Source organism: Dryobates pubescens, chromosome 10 (genome assembly GCF_014839835.1).
Source record: "Dryobates pubescens isolate bDryPub1 chromosome 10, bDryPub1.pri, whole genome shotgun sequence".
Lineage (NCBI taxonomy): Eukaryota > Metazoa > Chordata > Aves > Piciformes > Picidae > Dryobates > Dryobates pubescens.
The window spans coordinates 9,320,286-9,340,921 of record NC_071621.1 but is presented as its reverse complement, the minus strand read 5'-3'; the positions used below and the strand labels follow the sequence as shown (position 1 = coordinate 9,340,921).

At 44.1% G+C, this 20,636-nt stretch overlaps 1 protein-coding gene across 2 annotated transcripts in view; it reads left to right on the top strand.

Moving 5' to 3' along the window:
• The window catches only part of CNGA3 (cyclic nucleotide gated channel subunit alpha 3), a 29,334-nt gene extending 25,844 nt beyond the window's left edge, over nt 1-3,490 (top strand). For both annotated transcript variants that reach the window (XM_009900151.2, XM_009900150.2), the window contains one exon: nt 1,835-3,490. In XM_009900151.2, the coding sequence (XP_009898453.2) occupies nt 1,835-3,240 (1,406 nt within the window). In that variant the 3' untranslated portion in view covers nt 3,241-3,490. The remainder of the gene's footprint in view (nt 1-1,834) is intronic.
• Nucleotides 3,491-20,636: the final 17,146 nt, after the last annotated feature.

The window sequence follows — 20,636 nt, the reverse complement described above, 5'->3', positions numbered from 1 at the left end:
TTGTCTTCAGGAGAACCCAACAGTGAAGGCTTTGGGAAGATGAAGCATCTGACAGCTTGGATTGTTTTAAGGCTAACACCTATACTTCACTTGTCTCTAATTTTAGTTCCATCAGTGCCTGATATACATGCCAAACACTGACTGAATAGCCACTATAACAGGCTGTGTGGGGAAGGGGCAGTAGGGCACTTTGCATATCATGATCATTCTGTGCATGATGCATTATTGCTTCTGATCATTAGATTGGGCAAGAAACTACCTGCACCCCACAAGTGCTTCTTAGCCAACTTGAGCAGCACCCTGCTCAGAAGTGATTTTTGAGTTGGTCACATGCAAGATCTGGTGCTTAGGCTCTGCCTTTGTGAAGCAGTTGTAAACCTAAAGAGTCTGTGAAGACCATGCTAAGTCCTGTGTGAAGCAGTTCTCTTCAGCTTCCCATCCCTGTTTCTGTAGTTCTGACAGGCTCACTCTCTGAGAGCAGGGGCTGGCTTAGAACTGGGATCTAGGCAGCCCCACAATTATCACTACTCACACTGGCCTTTCTGGTGCATGCCTGTCCAGCTGCATGGTCAGTTTAACTGTATTTCACCTATTTGGTGACTGTGCACTGTGAAGCAGAAAAGATCTATGTCTCTCAGCAGCTGCTTGTGTTTAGCATACACTGTGTTTTGATACTTTCAAAAGGATTTACTATAGGTCTTTAGTTCTGTGAGGGGACAAAAAAAGAGCTGAGGGGCTTTTATCTCCCTTCAGGAGGAAAGCATTTTGAAAGATATCTTGAATACTTGCCAGTCAGAAATTCATCTGCCTGGCCCATTTTTCTGTTTTGTTGGGTAGCTCTATTAATAAGGGCATATTTGACAAGCTTTCTCAGCAGTTTCCTGGGAGGTTACACATTCATGGCACAGGAGCTACTTGTGTTTGTACTGCCCATCAGTTTGCGGACACCAGAAGAGAGACACACACATACATGAGGGAACTGTTCAGATACACTCCCACTCCAGAAACACAGCTGTGCTGTGTAGGCCTCAAATGCAACTTGGTCTTCCTCAGCAGATGCTTTCCTGGGGAAGTTGTTGCTTGTAGATTTCTAAAGGATTAGCAAAATTTGATACTCTGCAACGCACAAGGGAGTGCTTTGCGTTTCTCAGTGGACTTTTCCTCCCGACTGTCCCAGTGGCCAGGCAGTTGGACATCTTCACTTGCAGTTGCACCAAGTGTTTTGCAGTGCATAGGCAGAACATTTTCAGTGCCTTGAGCTTTCAGAGGTACAAAACAGCACTGCAGCTGTACTGCTTACACAGCCTTCCTGTGAGAGCTGGTACATAGTTGCAGATTCCATCAAGGTCTTTTAAAATGACAGTTTATGTCATCTCATTTTTGTTTTTAAAATTCTAGTACTTAACAAAGTCTTTTGAATGAAGAAATACAAGTGTACAAAATTTGGCTTAGTAGCCAAAGTAGTTCACTCTGACTGTGTACACAATTGCTTAACACTTGCCTAAGTAAGGTTACGACTCATGCCAGTGATTCAAGACAAATGGGACGTTTGAATCTCCCCTCTCTTTCTGCAAAGATACCTGAAAGAAAAAGATACAGCTGTCCCAGAACAGAGTAGAAGACTGCAGAGAGCAACAGCTTTGAAACGTAATTGAAGTATTCAAATTTGCAATTAAGGCTGTTTTTTTCATTAAACGAACTTAGAGTGTATCAAGGTCTGTAGGCAGAACAGTGCAAAATGCCATGTTGTCAGTTACCCACAGTGTAAGCTACCCAGTACTGTTGATGGTATTTTCATGCTAACAAGTAAAATATGTGTTTTTATTCTTTCAAGGCTTCCTTGAACAAGGCTTGCTAGTTCAGGATGAAAAGAAATTACGAGAGCACTATACCAAAACAATGCAGTTCAAACTGGATGTGCTGTCTCTTCTGCCAACAGACCTGGCATATTTGAAGCTTGGTTTGAACTACCCTGAGCTACGATTTAACCGCCTGCTGAGGATTGCTCGTCTCTTTGAGTTTTTTGACCGTACTGAAACCAGGACAAATTACCCAAACATGTTCCGTATTGGCAACCTCGTCTTATACATCCTTATCATCATCCACTGGAACGCCTGTATCTACTTCGCAATTTCAAAGGTCATCGGATTTGGAACTGACTCTTGGGTCTACCCCAACGTGTCTATTCCTGAATATGGGCGCCTGTCTAGAAAGTACATTTACAGTCTGTACTGGTCAACGCTTACACTGACGACCATTGGAGAAACACCTCCCCCAGTGAAAGACGAAGAGTATCTCTTTGTGGTCATTGACTTCCTGGTGGGTGTGCTCATCTTTGCCACCATTGTCGGTAACGTGGGCTCCATGATTTCCAACATGAATGCTTCCAGGGCAGAGTTCCAGGCCAAAGTGGATTCCATTAAACAGTACATGCATTTCCGGAAAGTAACTAAGGATTTGGAAGCCAGGGTTATTAAGTGGTTTGATTACCTCTGGACCAACAAGAAAACAGTGGATGAGAAGGAAGTTCTCAAAAATCTGCCTGACAAGTTGAAAGCTGAAATTGCCATCAACGTCCATTTGGACACGCTGAAGAAAGTGCGCATATTCCAGGATTGTGAAGCTGGACTCCTTATCGAGCTGGTGCTGAAACTGAAACCCACTGTCTTTAGTCCTGGGGACTACATTTGCAAAAAGGGAGATATTGGGCGAGAAATGTACATTATCAAGGAGGGAAAACTGGCTGTGGTGGCAGATGATGGCATAACCCAATTTGTAGTCCTAAGTGATGGCAGCTACTTCGGTGAAATCAGCATCCTAAACATCAAAGGCAGCAAATCTGGCAACAGGAGGACAGCCAACATAAGGAGTATCGGTTATTCCGATTTGTTCTGTTTATCTAAAGATGATTTAATGGAAGCCCTCACAGAATATCCAGAAGCCAAAAAGGCTCTAGAAGAGAAAGGGCGCCAAATTCTGATGAAAGACAATTTAATAGACGAGGAAGCAGCAAAAGCAGGAGCTGACCCAAAAGACTTGGAAGAGAAAATAGAAAAACTTGAAAGTGCTCTGGATACGCTGCAGACTAGATTTGCAAGGCTCATGGCAGAATACACCTCATCGCAACAAAAGGTGAAGCAGAGACTTGCCAGAGTAGAAACACGAGTGAAAAAATACGGTAGTGGCACCTTATCAGTTGGAGAAGCAGAGGCTGAAAAACCTGAGGAGAATAAGCAGTAATGGAGTATTTAGGTTTCCTCATTTGTTGGAGAGGGTTGAAGCCTGTGAAAGCCATAAATGTATGTAAATATGTGTGTGCATAGACATAATTATTTTTATATGAACTGAAGAGAATGGTTTTTAGCATTTTTAACCAAAGCAGTATTTTCTTGTAAATAGAACACTGTCACCTCTTCTTAGGGGGAGATTTGGTCTGGCATGTGGTACTTTTTTGTACTGGGAGGGGGTTTCTTACAAGTCATGCTCAGAACATCTGTTGTCCGTGGTATGTGTAGGTCTTGACGCACTGTCTCTTCCCATGCAAGCTGCATTAAGGTGGCATTGTACTTTTGAGTAGAAGGGGTTGGGTCTCTTTTAGGGGCGTAAAAAATAGAGGACGTGCTCAACTCTGCAATCTAAGTAGCTGATTAAAGACATGAAGGCACATCTGGTTTTCTCAGTCTCTTTGTTGTTTCACAGTGAAGTGTTTGTGTAAGGTGCTGGACTACAACTAAGCAGCAGCAGGCACCTTGCTGATGCAGCACAGCCCAGCCTGTCTCTCAAAAAGCCGCAAATCTGGACGCTTTAGTCTGATTCTCTGCAATAATCTGGGCTCTGCATGCTGACAGAGTAGCAGTGCTCATTCACACCCTTTCTGGCATGGTCTGCAGCTGCTTTACTTGGGAAATGAGTGGGAGATCCCCTCCATTTTTCTTTAGCTGAGCCCCACCCTCACTGGTAAAACCCTCACTTTGAAAGGAGTTCCCAAAAGCTCACTGGTAGAAGGCAACAGGGGCAATATGGCTTCATTGAACCAGGTAAGAGAAAAGAGGGTCCTGGTGTGTGCAGCTCCTGCGCAGAATCTTGAATGAATACCCGCTCAGGAAGTGGGCAGTCCCAGAGGGAGACTACTGAGAAACTGTGTGAGCTGGCTGGACACCTTGTCCCTGCTTCAAGTCAACTTTCTCCTGCAAGCAGGTTTCTGCAGAGCAGGGAGAGCAAGGCCAAGCAGTCGTTCCTGCCACTAGGTTTGTTCCTCATTTAAGGATGCCTATTCCCCCTCCCTTTGCTATTTACTGCCAGCTTTTCTCCAAAATAGCTGTTGCACTAACATGTTTCCATCAGTATAGAGAGATGAAGACTCCATCTACTCAGGTTCTACTGGTAGGAACCACGTTGTGGTGGTTGCTTTTTCACTTGGTGTATTCTCCTTGTCTCTGCTGATGACCTGGCTCTGAGGTGAATACTCTTATTTGGTCCATTGAGCCTGTCATGGCAATCAGGACAGACCAGTACTGAGAATGGTTCTTGCTCTGTCCCATTGCAGCCTCAGGATTTGCATCTTAAATAGCTCTCTTAGCCTCCTCCACCCTGCTGCTTCCAGTTTCTTTTCAGCTAATACAGCTGCTCAGAATAAGCCCTGGTCTCTGGGCAGGCAGCTGTCCCCCTCCTATTCACACTTCTAAGCCTGGTGAGAGAAATCTGACAGTGACTAAGGAATGGGGCCTTGCCAGCACCACTGGCAGGGGGCCTACAGGTAAATGTCCATGCATGTGCTAAGTCTGAACTCCTGTTGGCTTCCAGACTGATGACAACTAGTCAACTACTGTAGGCTGTTTAACCTCAGATGTCACAATTTCCTCTATTTCTAAGGGCTTTGGAAAGTATCTGAGATCTAGATGCAGCCTGCAGAAGTCAGGAGTTTTGGTGTCCTTATTCTCTTACACAGCTTGAGACAAATGGGGGAGGTAAGAAAGACTGTTTTGGGCAGAGGTCTAGTGCCCTTGCTCCCACACTGAAGAAGTCAGGGTTGAGGTGGAGCTGGGTGTGGGCTGACTGCAGTGTACCCCTCTGAGCATAGACAGTGTGGTCAGAGGCTGCTGAACTTGAAACCCTTGCTCTGTAACAGAGGCAGGTCCTCCACTCAGCTGTGGCTGACATTCACTGTTGTGTTACAGTAGCCAGTAGGAGTTTCCTATTTTTTTCCATGTTCTGCATCAGTCATCAGTCTCTGTAAATATCTCTACTGAACACTACAGCTGTTCCAGCCTATATGGTACACACATATAGAACTGTTTAAAGTATTAATAATTGCAAATGTATACCTGTTAAAACAGCCTACAGCATCTTCCCCTTAGGATGCCTCTTGGTCTGGTTTTCCTGTGCCAGAAAAAGCTGTTTTAATGCTATTGGCTTCAGCCACTTCAAAATCTACTGCTTTTGGCATGACAAATCACAGCCTCTGATGTCTTTCATCTCTGCAAGATGTTTTTCTCCCTTCTTTAATGTGGCTACCATTTGTACATTACACTATTTCAGCTAACATTCGCGAAACAGTGCTTTCTCTTCTCCATAGCCCCCTGGATTTTAGCATTTCATGGCAGATTTTGATCATGCCAGTATTACATATCCAAGAAAATCATTAGCTGGAAGACAGACCTGGAGCAACAGAAAACCAAGTGGGAATGGTGATGTTCTCTCCTCACCACAGGGCAGCTGGCACAAAGCTTTGGGCCCATGTCCAGTTTTGACACCATCACTGTTTTCAGATACCACACAGACATGAGACTTTAACCACGATCCTGTTTGCCCACTGGCTCCTTGTGCATTGCCACCCATCTCCTGTTCTCTTCTTTCCTATCTCCATGCAGGGTGGCACAGTGAGGATAGTGCCTTGTCCAGCAGAAATAAAACTACAGCTTTCTGCTACTTGCACACAGATACCACCCAGAACCACACCTTCACCCCCTCCAAGGCATCAGGCACTATAAGAAGGAGGAATGGGACAGCTCCTAGACAGCATCTGAGCATATGCCCTGAAGCTGCAAACAGGTTTAATGGCCACAGCACTCACTTTGCACAGGTACAGCATCAACATGCCAAAGCAAGCCCTCCCCCCCAGCATGGTACAGTTGCTCCAAGGGGCCTTTGCTGAGCCAGTCAACCAATGGACAAGGCCCCAGCTATCTGAACATCTGCTGCAGTTACAAAAGGAGAGTAAAGCTGGGGTAGCAGCAGCACTACTGTGCTCCAAGCGCTGCTTGGAGTGAGCTTTCCCGCAGCAAGCCTTGCTGCATTCTGAAGTGCTCTCCCATCTGTTTCCCCTCACCCCCTGCTAGTATCTTAAAAGTTTTGACAGTAGAAAGCTCTGCTCTGAAAAATTCAATGAACTGTGCAACAGAGATGGTGGTTGACTGCACCTCTACCTGCACAGTCTCCTTCACACATAGAGCTGAAGTCTGGATTTAGCTTGATGGTGCAGCTTTCTGCAGAAACAGCCCTGAGAAGGAACAGCTCTGCATTTAATCCTTTTCTCTCAGCTATCTACTTCAGTTTTATTCCTGCCAAATATTTATTAATGTACACCCAGAGAGAGCTCTGCTTTACATTCAGAAACAAACTGTTCATTTTCCTGTTGCCCATAAAAGTCTTAGTGTTTTCTCTGAGCTGGTCCATACAGAGCTTGTTTAGAAAACATCCACTTCTGCATTGCTGCTAATGGCAATGATGAGAGAGGGTTTGATGGGCCAAATTTAGTCCAGGTTGTCCAACAAGATAATAGAGTCAGGCTTACTAACAGCTGCTTTTCATCCTGAAGGTGTGAGATTATATTCATTTGTACTTGGCTTCAAAGTCCTCTGGCTCTTTTGTTAATGTTTCCATCCTGGAACAGACAGAATCAAACTCTTGTTTACACAATTAGGCATTCATAGAAACCCTTTGTGTATCCCTGAGAGCAAAATGAATTATGTGCTAAAAGGATCTGGCAACTGTACAGGCAGCTAAAGTACAAGCTTTTAGCTGTGGCAGCTTTCCCGAGGGAAGACATTGATCTGGTAATCCCGCCCCCTCCGCCCCCCCCCCCCCCCCAGTCCAGAGGCTGAGGAGAATGCTGAGGAGTCCTTACAGGGAGGATGGAAAACCCCCTGCTCCCTTCTACTCTGCCTTGGGCAGATGGGGAGAGAAATGCATACAAGCCTTGAGGAACAACCTCTGGGGCTAAAAATGGCCAGGACTTTTGTTTATGAAATTCAGATTCTGTAACTGCTTCCAGTCAACAAAGGCCAAGGCCTGCTGCTGCCAAATGCCCTCACAGCTTCACTGTGGAACATAAAATTCTGTTGTTCTGCACTTGCAATCCTAAGAGCAGAGTGAGGAAGGACTCGTGTTATTTAGGTAACACTGGTTTCTGCAGGCTCAGAGCAGGACAGCAGGGTACCCTTGGAGCTTCAAGGAAGAACAAAAACATTACCTTTACTCCAGATAAAGTAACTGTCCTCACAAAGATTTTTCTTTCTTCATCATCTCTACCATTTCTTCCTGACTTCTGCAAGGCAGAGTGCAAGATGCAGTGCCAGTGGCTACAGCTCCCATGGCAAGGCTGTCTTCCCAAAAGGAAACTCTCCACCTCTAATAGAGCCCTGTCTTAGTTGTATAGGTAAATTGTGGGTAGGTTACTAAAACCAGAAGTGAAGAAACATGAAAGGAATTTACCAATGGTTACTATTTAATTTTTCTTTCCTTAACATTTGTAGTGGCTGATAGCAATCTTCCTGCAACAAGGTAACTGAGAAAGCATCACTGGACTGACGGGCAGCTTGATGAACAGCTACTAATTTCTCACCTTTTTCTGTTTTGACATGTCACATCTTTAGCATCCTGACAAGAACGCCTCAAACCCATTCTGTTTCTACTGCCCCTGCCACAGCCCTGGAAAGGGAGCACAGTGAGAAACAATGGACACTACCTGCCTTTTACCAGAGGAGATAAAGAAGCATGAAAGGAATTTTTTTGTTTGGGGGGATAGCTTACCTCCAGGGCTGATGAATCAAACTGACCCTGCTGAAAAGATCCCCCTTTTTTTTAAAGGCTACCTGATTGCCAGTTCCATATTGAAGGACAAATATTTTACTCACAGAACAGGGCAGACAATTAATTCAAGAGGCTTCAGTGAGATTCCCACGATTTTCAAATTATTTTCAGATTTAGGCTGTTTCAAGCAAGTCCTTGGGGCTTCTTGTTCACAGTATCCAGTGAATGCTTGACACAAGGAAGCTTCTCTTACAGCAGCAATTTTGGGCACTCTGTGGTGAAAGAAATGATCCAGAGGTGGGTGTTTAATGGATTTTTACTACTGAAAACCCAACACTTCATCTCCTTTCAGTAACACAGCTGCCTCCAATCCCACTTGCATGAACGCTGGTTAAAAAAAAGCTTATGTCTAGCAACAAAAAGCTGCAGCGCTTTTCCAGGAAAGCATTTCATGCCTTTCCAAGCACATCAGCTGCCACTACAGCAAATTTATTCTGGCATTTCTGGTCAGACTTCTCCATGAGTCATTCAGATGAGAGTGCTGACAGAAAGGATGAGGCTCCCAGCTACCAGCAGACTCACAGAGGTGCTGTCCTGTGGCAGTTTTAGGCTATGCCTTTAATATTTAGCTGTAGATTTTGAGCAGAAAAGTAGAAAAATATAAACAAATGCCTACTGGGTGTAAAAAGGAAAACAAAAGATTATTCTAAACAGATTCATTGAGCAGTTGTTCCATAACATCTTTCACATTTCACTTCCATTCCCATTCCTTTTATTGTCTTCTGTTGTCTTGTCTGTTCTGCTTTGCTCAGGGAGATAAATACCTGCTTCTGGCTGGCCTTGAGAAAAGATAAGAACACTAACATTGCTTCTTTGAACTAACATTCCTTCTTCTTGGCTCCTTTTTTTGTCTGTTACAGGTCGGGGAGGCTTTGAGGGGGAGTGGAGCAGCTTCCCTGCAGAGGGTACGGGGGGGTTTCTCTGCTATTTTCTAATTGTAAATATCTGTATAATATTGTAAATGCTGTATATTCTGTACATACTCATTGCATTCCATTGTAGAGTGTAGTTTTTGCTTTGTAAATACAGCTTCTGTTTGCTTCCAACTGAGTTGGTTGTGCTTAATTAATGTGAATGGGAAACTTCTACCCACCACATTACACAAAATAATTGGTGCCTATTCAACGTGGGGCAATTGCTTAATTCCTGCTCAGATTAAGGAAGCAAAATGAAGCTGTTTTGGGTTCTGTGGCATTTGATATATTCTGCCCTTATGGTGATCATTTACAAATGGTGTATCAGGATAATGTTTGATAAGCTGGGAAGATATCTGGTATATAAATTGTACCTTTGGTTTAAGTACAAACTGCAACTGCTGTATGATCACTTTCTAGGGCTCTTTTGGCTTAAGAAATATGGGAATGGGACTACAACTACTTTACCTGAAGAAATATATGAATTTAGCATTCCTGTAGGTGAAAGTCATGTGAGCAGTAGCAGCTGGGATTCCAAAGTTGAAATGATCAGTAAAAAAGCTACTAATAAGCGGGACGATTAATAAAAGTATTAATAAATTTATTAACAACAAACTTCCACACCAAATGTCAATAAACTTATTTGCAATTTGTTTAGGTTCGTGTATCCGGTGGGGAATTACTTACACAAAACATTGGTAATACTAATGAGATGAACACTTTAGGTAGAGGAAGGATTCGATTAAAGTGACTATACTTCTGATATCAAACTCAAAATTGAAGGGAGAGTGAGGACTCGGTGCTCCTGATGGAGCAAAGGCAGAAGGAAGGAAATTAATGTCCAATATGCTTTTATGAAGTCAATAATCAGGATCACTTACGGAAGCAACATTCAGTCCAGAAAATTCTGATCAGTCCAAGATGTGGTGTTAAGAGCAGCAGTCAGGAAAATTTATAACCCAGAATTTTGTTCTTGGTATAATTTTTGTAAAGCCAAGGAATAGTTCTCCAAACTGAAAGTAAAACTGGAACCGCGTGGTGAGTACCGGAGGGGGATGGGCGAGTAGCACACAGCCAGCAGGCCGGGAGATGGGCAGGAGCCAAGAGGAGAAAAAGGGAAGGGTTACCAAAGAACCCCTCTATTTAACTGCTTTTGAAACAAAACTGACCACTGGCAGAAAAGTGATTTTAAACTTAGCAAGTCACCTTCTGAGCATCAGCACAGCGGTGAGTGGTCAGGGTACCTGCCAAACAGGTTTGCTGACTTTATGCTGCCAGCAAGTCTGGACAAGTCTCTGTGCATGTTTTCTTTTGTTTATCTCCCCCTGCTTCTTAGGGGCTCTTACTGAAACTTGTTTGGGCCTGGTCATACCCAACCAGGACAAAAGTGGTTTATTTGCTGTGTGTGAATCTGCTGTTGCTGGCTGTTCTTGATAATTGCACTGTAGCAGGAGAGATGAGCAGCTAATAAATGTTCTATTTTTAGACGCAGTAGGCATAGGAGTAGGAGAAGCAGTCCTAATTCGAATCCAGAGATTTCTAGTGATGAAGAGACAGGAGAAACAGCTAGGAACAGGCAGGGAGGAGTTATCGGTAAGGCAGCTCTCAATGGGACCACCAGCAGTTCTGATGTTCAGCCAGTGGCAGGGGGGCAAACACAGCCCACAATGGCAGCACCTAAGATGGCAGCCACAGTTTCACTGGCAGCCATTAGAGAAGTAAAATCATTTCCTCCTGCAGCAGCAGGACCGGAGGTGACCTCTGCAACAGCTGCTGGATCTCAAGACCTGCCTGCCCATGCTGCCTCCTTGCAAACTCCCAGGGTTTCTGCTAAGCCTGCTGTAAATTCAAACACAGGCCCAGTTAAACAAATTGCAGCTTTGGATAGAAAGGGCAGGTGCAAGCCAGAGATGGGAGCAGACTCAGGAGAACAGCAAGATCCCTCTGCTGGTGAGGGAATTTCTGTTAAAAAAGATCCCTCAGAGGATGGAGAGAATGTTTGCCTTAAAGATAGAGCTGAATTATTGAGATCATCACTGAATAGTGGAGATGCAGGACAGAATACAGGTTCTGGTAGGGCAGCAGTTAATGGAGGTGCTTCTGAACTTAAAGAGGTCCTTAGAAGAGTAGCAGCAGGATTATGGGGACAGCCACTTCAAGAAGATGAGACAGATGATGAACAAGATGACATCCAAACAGCAAACACACCTAGACAGGATATTAGGCATGTGAGAAAGGATTACATCAGAGGAGAGAATAAGACAATTCCAGCCTGGCTTGGCAGGTGTTTTGATACAGGTGCACCAGCTTTAATAGTGGGAGACAAGTCAGCATCTCAGCTTGGAATCCTCTCAAAAGATAGTGGAATAGATAGACATCTTGGTAAGGTTTCTCTGTGGACATGTCTTTTACTGGCAGCTCTTAAAGAGATACCTATCCATAGATGACCTCCTGTGGTAGTGAGAAAGTTCAACTCCCCCTCCACACAACCACAGCTAACTCAGTCGGAGAAGCGGATGAAAAAGGCTGTATCTTACAAGCACAATGACATGCAATTCTCAATTTTTCCAGACAGAGTTTCAATGGCTGAAGCCAAAGCAACACGTGTGAGACTATCCTCCAGTTGTCTCATTTGGTCAGTGAAATGGCCAACCGTAGGAGGAGCTCCACCATAATTTCTTGCCACAATACTGCTTGCCAAAATAGTAGCATGATTAGAAGGAGCAAGTTTGATGAGTTTTTAGCAAGACCAGTTCCTACAGGAATTTCACCAGGATTCAGAGTGCCATGGTTACCATAGAGTACCTCTCTGACAGCAAATTCTCTCAGACACTTAATTCTCTCATCCATGGTAGTCCAGGGTTTAGGATTCCATGGAAGATCATCTTGGGATGGGTATATCATGAGAGCTGCCAATAAAAGGCATAGCCACAGAGAAACCTTACTGAGACACCTATCTATTCCATTACCCTTTGAGAGAGTGCCTAGTTGAGATGCTGACTTGTCTCCCACTACTAGAGCTGGTGCACCTGTATCGAAACATCTACCAAGCCAAGCTAGAACTGGTTCATTCTCTGCTTTGATGTAATCCTTCCTCACATGCCTCAATTCTTGGTGAGGGGCACTGAATGTCATCGTCTGATGACTCCTCTGCCTCATCGTCCTGTAGTTGTTGACCCCATAATCCTGCTGCCACTCTCCTAAGGATCTCTTTAAGCTCAGCAGCACCTCCATTGGCTGCTGTCTTACCAGGACCTGCAATCTGCCCTGCTGGATCTCCATCCAGTGGTGGTCTCAGTAACTCAGCTATTTCTTTAAGACAAACCTCTTCCTCCTCAGCAGGATCTTTTTTAGCAGAAGTTCCCTCATCAGCAGCAGTATCTTGCTGCTCTCCCCCATTGGCTTCTGGATCAGCTCTGTGCCTTCCACCTCTCTTATCTAAAGCTGCTACTTGCTTAATTGGAGCTGTGTTTGAAATCACAGCTGCCTTAACAGAAGCTGACAGGTTTTGAGATGAAACAGCTGCTACAAAGGACACTTCTGGTCCTGCTGATGAAGAAGGAAATGGCTTTGCCCCTCTAATGCCTGCCGAGGACATGGGAGCTGCCATGTTAGGAGCTGCCGCTGCCTGATTGCCAGAATCACCACCAACACTGTTCAAAGCAGCCTTCCTGATAACCTCTTTAGGTCTATTCTTAACTGATTTGGATTCTCCACTCTCCTCATCACTAGAAATCCCTGGGGTCGAGTTAGAGGCATGTCTCCTCTGCTTCGGTCTATGCTTAAAAATTAAACAGGTCTTAGTACCTTCTTCTCCTATATCAGAGCTACTAACAAGTACACATTAATCACTACCAGCAGCCCGATTACACACATCAAATAAATCACCTTTGGATACCAGCCACCACTCTTTCACCTACTGGAAACTTAAACTCACATATCTCAATGGGCAGTGTTGTAGCAGTCACATTCCCGTACTTAAGCCAAAAGAATCCCAGAAACTGATCACGGAGAAGCTGAATCTTATACTTAAACCATAATTTGTACATTAAGTACCTGCCTAAATGATCACACGGCAGTCCCACCAAATATTTGTAAATCAATATGCTGAAAATTGAGAAAACTAATTGTTTAAAAATCCACAGCATCTTCATGCTTGACCCCCCTAACCTGAGAAGAAATCAAGCAAATTTCACCCTGCATCCAAGCCCCACGCTGGGGCAGCCAATTATTTATGTGGTAGTGAGAAAGGGCAATCCTCCACCACACAAACCACAGCTAACTCAGTCGGAGAAGCGAATGGAAAAGGCTGTATTTTACAAGCACAATGACATGCAGTGAATATATACAAAATATACACTATTTACAGTATATACAAAAATATACAGGAAGGAACATAACACAGAAACTCCCTCCAGAGGAGGGTTCCCCCCAAAACCCCTGTTCCCCCTTCCTCCCCTTTTCCCAAAAAGGATTAAAGAGAAGAAATGGATATTAAGAGAAAATTTGTTAGTTCAAAGCAATTGTTAAGGGTTAAAAAAAAAAAAGTTTTCTTATCTCAGAAGTTCAAGGTCAGCACCACCAAGAACAGAAGCAAGCAAGCAGCTGCACAGACAGAAACAGCTGAACAGACTGCACCCAGACCTTAAAGTTACATTCCTACTGGTCTACCAATGAAATTAGTTTAGGATTATCTTTGTTTTTCTTTTTACACCAAAACATTCAGCAAGAGAATTCTGTGGCTGTCTTTTCTTAAAGGCACAGCCTAAAACTGTCACACCTTCCGTGGAAGCCTTGGAACACCATGGATGAGGGAATTAAGCATTTGAGAGAATTTGCTGTGAGAGAGGTGATGTATGGAGACCATGGTACTCTGAATCTCTGATGAAATTCCTGTGGGAACAGGTCTTGCTAAAAAGCTCATCAAACTCACTTATCAAACAAGCTTCCCTGCAGAGAGGGTTTCTGTGCTATTTTCTAATTGTAAATATCTGTATAATATTGTAAATGCTGTATATTCTGTACATACTCATTGCATTCCATTGTAGAGTGTAGTTTTTGCTTTGTAAATACAGCTTCTGTTTGCTTCCAACTGAGTTGGTTGTGCTTAATTAATGTGAATGGGAAACTTCTACCCACCACATTACACAAAATAATTGGTGCCTATTCAACGTGGGGACTGTGAACTTACAAACTGTAGATATTGTTTTAGATTAGATGGACAGTACTAACAGCCAATGAAATTGTTTGGAAGGGGTGGATTGTGAGTTTTAGGCTATGGCTTTAAGATTTAGAATAGAATAACCAGGTAGGAAAAGACCTTCAAGATCATCGAGTCCAACCCATCATCCAACACTATCTAATCACTAAACCATGGCACCAAGTGCCTCATCCAGTCTCTTCTTAAACACTTCCAGTGATGGTGACTCCACCACCTCCCTGGGCAGCACATTCCAATGGGCAGTCTTTCTGTGAAGAATTTCTTCCTAACATCCAGCCTAAACCTCCCCTGGTGCAGCTTGAGACTGTGTTCTCTTGTTCTGTTGGTGGTTCCCTGGGAGAAGAGACCAACCCCCACCTGGCTCTCTTCAGGTAGGTGTAGAGAGCTAGAAGGTCTGCCCCGAGCCTCCTCTTCTCCAGGCTAAGCAACCCCAGTTCCCTCAGCCTCTCCTCATAGGGCTTGTACTCAAGACCTCTCACCAGCTTTGTTGCCCTTCTCTGGACACATTCCAGCAAGTCAACATCTTTCCTAAACTGAGAGGCTGTAGATTTTGAGCAGAAAAGTAGAAAAGTATAAATAAATGACTATTGGGTGTAAAAAGGAAAACAAAAGATTATTCTAAACAGATTTATTGGGCTGTTGTTCCATAACATCTTTTATATTTCACTTCCATTCCTATTCCTTTTATTTTCTCCTGTGTTCATGGCTGCTCTGCTTTGCTCAGGGAGATAAATAGCTGCTTTTGGCTGGCCTTGAGAAAAGGCAAGAATACTAACATTGCTTCATTGAACTAACATTCCTTCTTCTCGGCTCCTCTTTTCTTTGGTTACACAGTGGGGAAGAGGCTTTGAGGGGGGAGTGGAGCAGCTTCCCTGCTCTCTGGAAAAGCCAGAGGGTGTACAGGGGGGGTTCTGTGTTATTTTCTAATTGCAAATATCTGTATAATATTGTAAATACTGTATATTCTGTACATACTCATTGCATTCCATTGTAGAGTGTAGTTTTTGCTTTGTAAATACAGCTTCCATTTGCTTCCAACTGAGTTGGTTGTGCTTAGTTAATGTGGATGGCAAACTTCTACCCACCACATGCCCCAATCAAAATATTTCCAGGTTCAGGGTGAAGGCCAACTGCCTTGAAACAGTTTCACCTGCTTTAACTTAACTGCAAACATTGGTAGCTGAAGGAGGACAAACAGAACAAAGAAGGAGCAAGGAAAGAGCCATGCAAATTCAAAACTGCAGCACCAAGTAGCTCAGCTTGCTGCCACAGGGGAAGAGAAGCTGTTACAGAAGAGACTCACTGACCTGGAACCCTTGAGAAAGCAGATGTGAAAACCCCTTTCATATTAACCAGGCAGTTTTCTGCAACTGATTTACACTTAAACTTTGGTGGCCAGAAGGGGTCCATGCCAGACTGAAGGGTGACTGGGACATCTCTGGTGGAGCACACTTCCCATCCCTAGCCATCCCCAGTAATGAGGGTGGGAGAATTATTGCATAGCAAAGCAGAGCTATCTACTCCATATAGGTTTCAGCCCTACAGGGCTTCACTCTCACCTATGTTAAGTGAGTTAAACTAAAATAAAAAATTACAGAGGAAACTTGGAGGGTAAGACCAACTAATCATGCCATCAGCTAGTGGGAGACTCTAGAGGCTGCAACCAACCCTGGAATAGAAGATTCCCAGAGGAAAGGTAAAAAACAGCAGGATATGGCTGCTGGAGGCTCCCACCTTGCTTAAACACTCCATTTTTACCACCCACAATCATGCAGCCACAATAGTCAGAGGCAGCAGGCAGATAACCATTGCTTCTGCACCTGCAGCTTCCCCCATTGCAACTGCTGGTCTGCAGGGGGACACAGCAGCTGAGCCCTGGCTCCAGGCCACCCACTGTACCTTTGTGAGAAGCCAAGAGCATGAAAGAAAGAATGGAGTACAATCATCCTCTGAAGGAGTCAATGGTAGCAGCAGGTGGTCTCAGAAACAAGTGACTCAAAGCTAGTAAATGTTTGTTAGAGCTGAGACACCAAGGTGGCTTCTGTGCTCCAAAATCAAAGGCAGAAAGGGAAAGGCTTGGATGATAAAAGTCAAACTGCTTATCCAAAAAGCTGTAGGTCTGGAGCATGATTGCCTGAGAGGCTTGAGGTCTTCTCCTGTCTGGAACAAATTCTGGCACAGAAGCAATGCTTTCACCTGGGCTGGCTGTTGCAACCAGGACAGAAGGAAGCCTGGCCAGGGCAAAGCCCAGTAGCTGCAGCCCTACTCCAAAGCAACTGACAGGAATTTTGTTGGAAAAGGACATCCACTTGGGGAGTTTAGTTTAGGAATAAGAGACTATCCCCAGAGATTCAATGGAAAACAACTACCCCAGGAGCAACCCTTATCAGATGCTAATTTATAAATAAGTGTGTTGTGTCCTGACAAGAAATACCCCCTTGGGTGAGGCCAGAATGTCCTAGTAAAAAACAGAATTAAAAATAGACCAGTGTACACAGCACAAGAGAGATTATTCATTTGAAACAAGCTTTTATCTAGGAGAGATTCTAGTGCTGAGCTTCCCTTTTTTGGGGTAAAATATATTAGGAAATAATAAAACTCCCTTAACTGCATCATTAGCTCATGTGATCTTTACCCCTTGCTGCTCAAATGTTAAATACCTGCAGCTGGAAATAGGGAAATCAAATGCAGCAGCATGAGATATAAAAATGTTCAAACAGTTGCCTTTTTATGGACAGTTGCTTGTGAGCATCGTTGCTTGCACTGCTGTACTACACAGACCTGGAAGCAAAAGGATGAAGTGGGAAGAGAGAGTTATGGAATTTTTTCTGTACCTGAATCCACTGGCACAGGAGGAACATGCACCAGGGCTTTTGGCGTGGCTTCATGCCAGCTTTGCATGTAACAATTCAGCCACAACTCTTCCAGCTGTGCAGTTTTTATCTTCACTTGACACTGCTCAGTACTAGTTGTCAGCCAAGCCTGAATGAGCTGCAGCATCCCTGCATGCATAGATGCTCACAGTTTAGCTGTGCTGTGGGTCATTCTGAAGGCAGGAGTCCGACTCCAGCAATCCCTGGCTGACTTTGAGTCAGCTCTGCTGTCTCAAACCTATGTACAGATCTACCCAGGAAGACAATGTAGCAGTTCCTAATTCCCTTTTGTTATCCTAAAATAGAATATCAATTCCCACCCTCTATTGTATCTCTGATATCCTTGTCTCTTAGAAATTTCCTCCCAGAGAAATCCTGGAGTAGGGTACATACGGAGCAACAAACATCCCTGGAACGCAAGCATACTAGGTAAACACCAACTACTTCTCAGGGCTGCTCTCTGGATGTGTTCTGCAAGTACTGCAGAGCAGAACAAACCCACACCTGCACACTGCAAAGTAGCACATCTGTGATCAGAACCACCTGCCTACCACCCCCTCATCTTCCCCAGATCCATTACAACTGTCCTTGGTTAAAAAACCCATTTAAACCCAAATCAAGTCTCTACTTCTTTCATGCTCCCTAGTCTAAATCAAAATCCATTTTCTAATTGTTCCTCTTCCCACTTAATTTTTTTTCTCCCAACCCACCCCAATTTCCCATCTCAGCCTTTCACTTACACCCCCCATCCCAGCTAATGTGACTTCTCCAGCCACTGCAGAAGAGGGACTGATGTTTCATTTGGTAGGTTTCAGAGAAATGCAACTGTGCAGGCTAATGGAAGAAAGACTTTGTTCTAGAAACAAATTAACAAACACCGCTGCTTTCAAAGATCATGAGCTTTTTCTGCTTGCGGTTGTAGGCCTGCAAAATTCCCTCCTGTTCAAGAACATGAGACCCCAAGCCAACACCTACCATGTCCCACCTTCTGCTCTTCAGAGAAAAAAGCTCACAGGAGGCACAATCCACAGGTGCATCAAGGCAAAAGTTGCTTTTTCTGCTCCACGTGTATTCTGTCCCAGCAGTTTTCAACAGCCTGCGCAGCCCCTGGTCCATTTGGTCTCTAGTTGCAGTGAACGAGCCACTGTGTTTCAGGCTTGACCATGATGCCACTTACCAGAAACTCAACCAAGGATGCACTGGAAACTTCTGGGGCAACAGGAGCGGGGAAGATTCCCATGTTCTGTGACAAGGTGGTGCATCAGGATGCAATGTGCCAGGAAAGCTCTTCAACTGTGGGTCTGCCCCTCACATCATGACTTAATGACAGCAAAGCTCTGAAGACAGAAACCTTAGAGCTGTGCAGCATGCAGCTAAGGTCACCTAGCAAATACCTTTTAAAATTACTGCTTAGGGAAATCCAGCAGTGAGACACTCTTTTCAATATTGTCAATGAAAAGGAGTAAAAATCAACAGCTGAAGATGCCTGGATAAAGCCATTATTTCACGAGTTCTCCAAATGAATTCATCTGAATGAGAAGTGACCTGTCTGAAGGCAAACAACAGCATCAACTCTATTTCCAAAGCACTGCCTCTTCTACAATACAGTATTAAACCCAAATTTCTTAATTTCACGTTCCTGATGGTCTTATGAATTTGGAGACAACTTCAATCACTTCATTAATTCTGTAATCTAGTTTAGGCTGTGCACAAGTAGTATAAATGGGAACTGTAGGGGACTTATCGCAAGTCTGTGATTCTGGGACTAACCATAATAATCTAAGCTCTTGTTGGGAAAGGCTTGATTTTGCATAGCTAACCTTGGAAGGAAGAAGCTTCTGCTCCGTCTTGCATGATGAAACGCTGAAGTTTTTCTGCATAATAAATAAGGCACTGATCAGACACTGAGTACAACTGAGCTATCTTCATCCTGAGAATTCTTAAAAGACAACCAGGAGATTTTTAATCCCCTTGTGAGATTAAGAATGTACCTGGAGGCAACTGGCTACAAAGTGCCAGGAAATGCCTTAAAGGTGATGCTGTGGGGGCTGTCCTTCTGCTGAACATCAGCAGTGGGAGTCTGTCTTCTACTCCCTGCTCCACAAAGCAGACACACAGGCAAGCAGCTGAGTTGCCCACACAGTGGACTACCTAGAGGCTCAGCCCATGAGGTATATTACACCTACATGATACAGAGCTCCTGCTTCAGCAGTGAAGACCATTGTTGGGTGAGAGGCATGGGTCAAGGACTGTAGCACAGAGCTGCTGGGAGCCCTGGACTCATTGCTAGCCCATGGCAGCATCAGCTTTCCCCAAAGCACAGGCCTGGAGACAATCTCCTTGGCTGCCACAGTTCTGAGTCAGGCTACTGCCTGCCCAAAAGAAGATAAGCGCAGTTGGAAGTTCAGAAAACATTAATCCTTAGTTGACTGAACTGTGCTCACTCCCAATGCTGTTCCTGGAACATTTATCGTAACAAAAACTTTCACCTTTTGAAGTGTGAGCTCTATTCCTGCAGTTTTGCACCAACATCTCTATAAGAGCTAAACATAACTTAGTCCTTCACTCCTAACAAAATCCTAATAAAATTCTCCATTTGTTCAGTACTTAGGATGGTTCTTTTCCTCTGATCTTGCATTTCCAAGGCATATGATGCTACAAAACACAGCAAAAGCCTAATGTCTCCTTTGCTCCAAGGTTAGAAGCACCTCAGCAGCCTACTAGGGTGCAGCAGCAAATGCTCAAAGAATAATTTGTCATGAGAAGACCAAAATATTCTCTCGTTAATGTATTGGAGAACCCCAGCACACTGGCATCAGCCTGTTACCTCTGAGGGGCTACCTTTGAAGGGCTTCCCGTCTGTCTCATTCAAGAGAGCTATTTCAGTGACATCTAAGTGCACCTAAATTTCTGGAGGTAAGCTTTGTAGACCTAAAGTTTGCTAAATACTGCTGAAAGACTAAGTGAGGGTGAAAGACATTCTGGGTGTGCCTGGAGCCCAGAAAAAGCACCAATCATAAAAAAACCAGTGTTTTCCTCACTTAGACAAACCTTTCAAGCAATAGGAGACTGACTGGACTTTCTGCAGGGCAGGAGAGCAGGCTGCAGATTAAAGACTTCAGAGATTTATTTACCTTAAACCTTATAAACTGCTGCCGCTGGACAGTCAACACACTTACGACACTGCGAGGGAGATAAGGTTTCAGTACAACAGCATTTGTGGGCAGGTGGTATCTATTTAAATGGGAAATCTGTCAAACAAAGTATTTACATCTTACCTGAAAATGATTCCTTGAAAAAGAACTAGTTCTTTTAAAGGCCAATACAATTATATATCAATTTAATCCTAATGCTAAAGGAAGACACAAAGTGTATTTCCAGGGTCAACACTCCAGTTAGAGAACTTTGTATTGCCATCCAGTTGTGCTGTCTGCCCAGCTTTTGGACCCATCTAGAAAAACCCAGTATGAATCTTACACACCGGTAAACTGGGCACAGCCATCACCCATAGCTACACCAGAATAAAATGCGAGATAG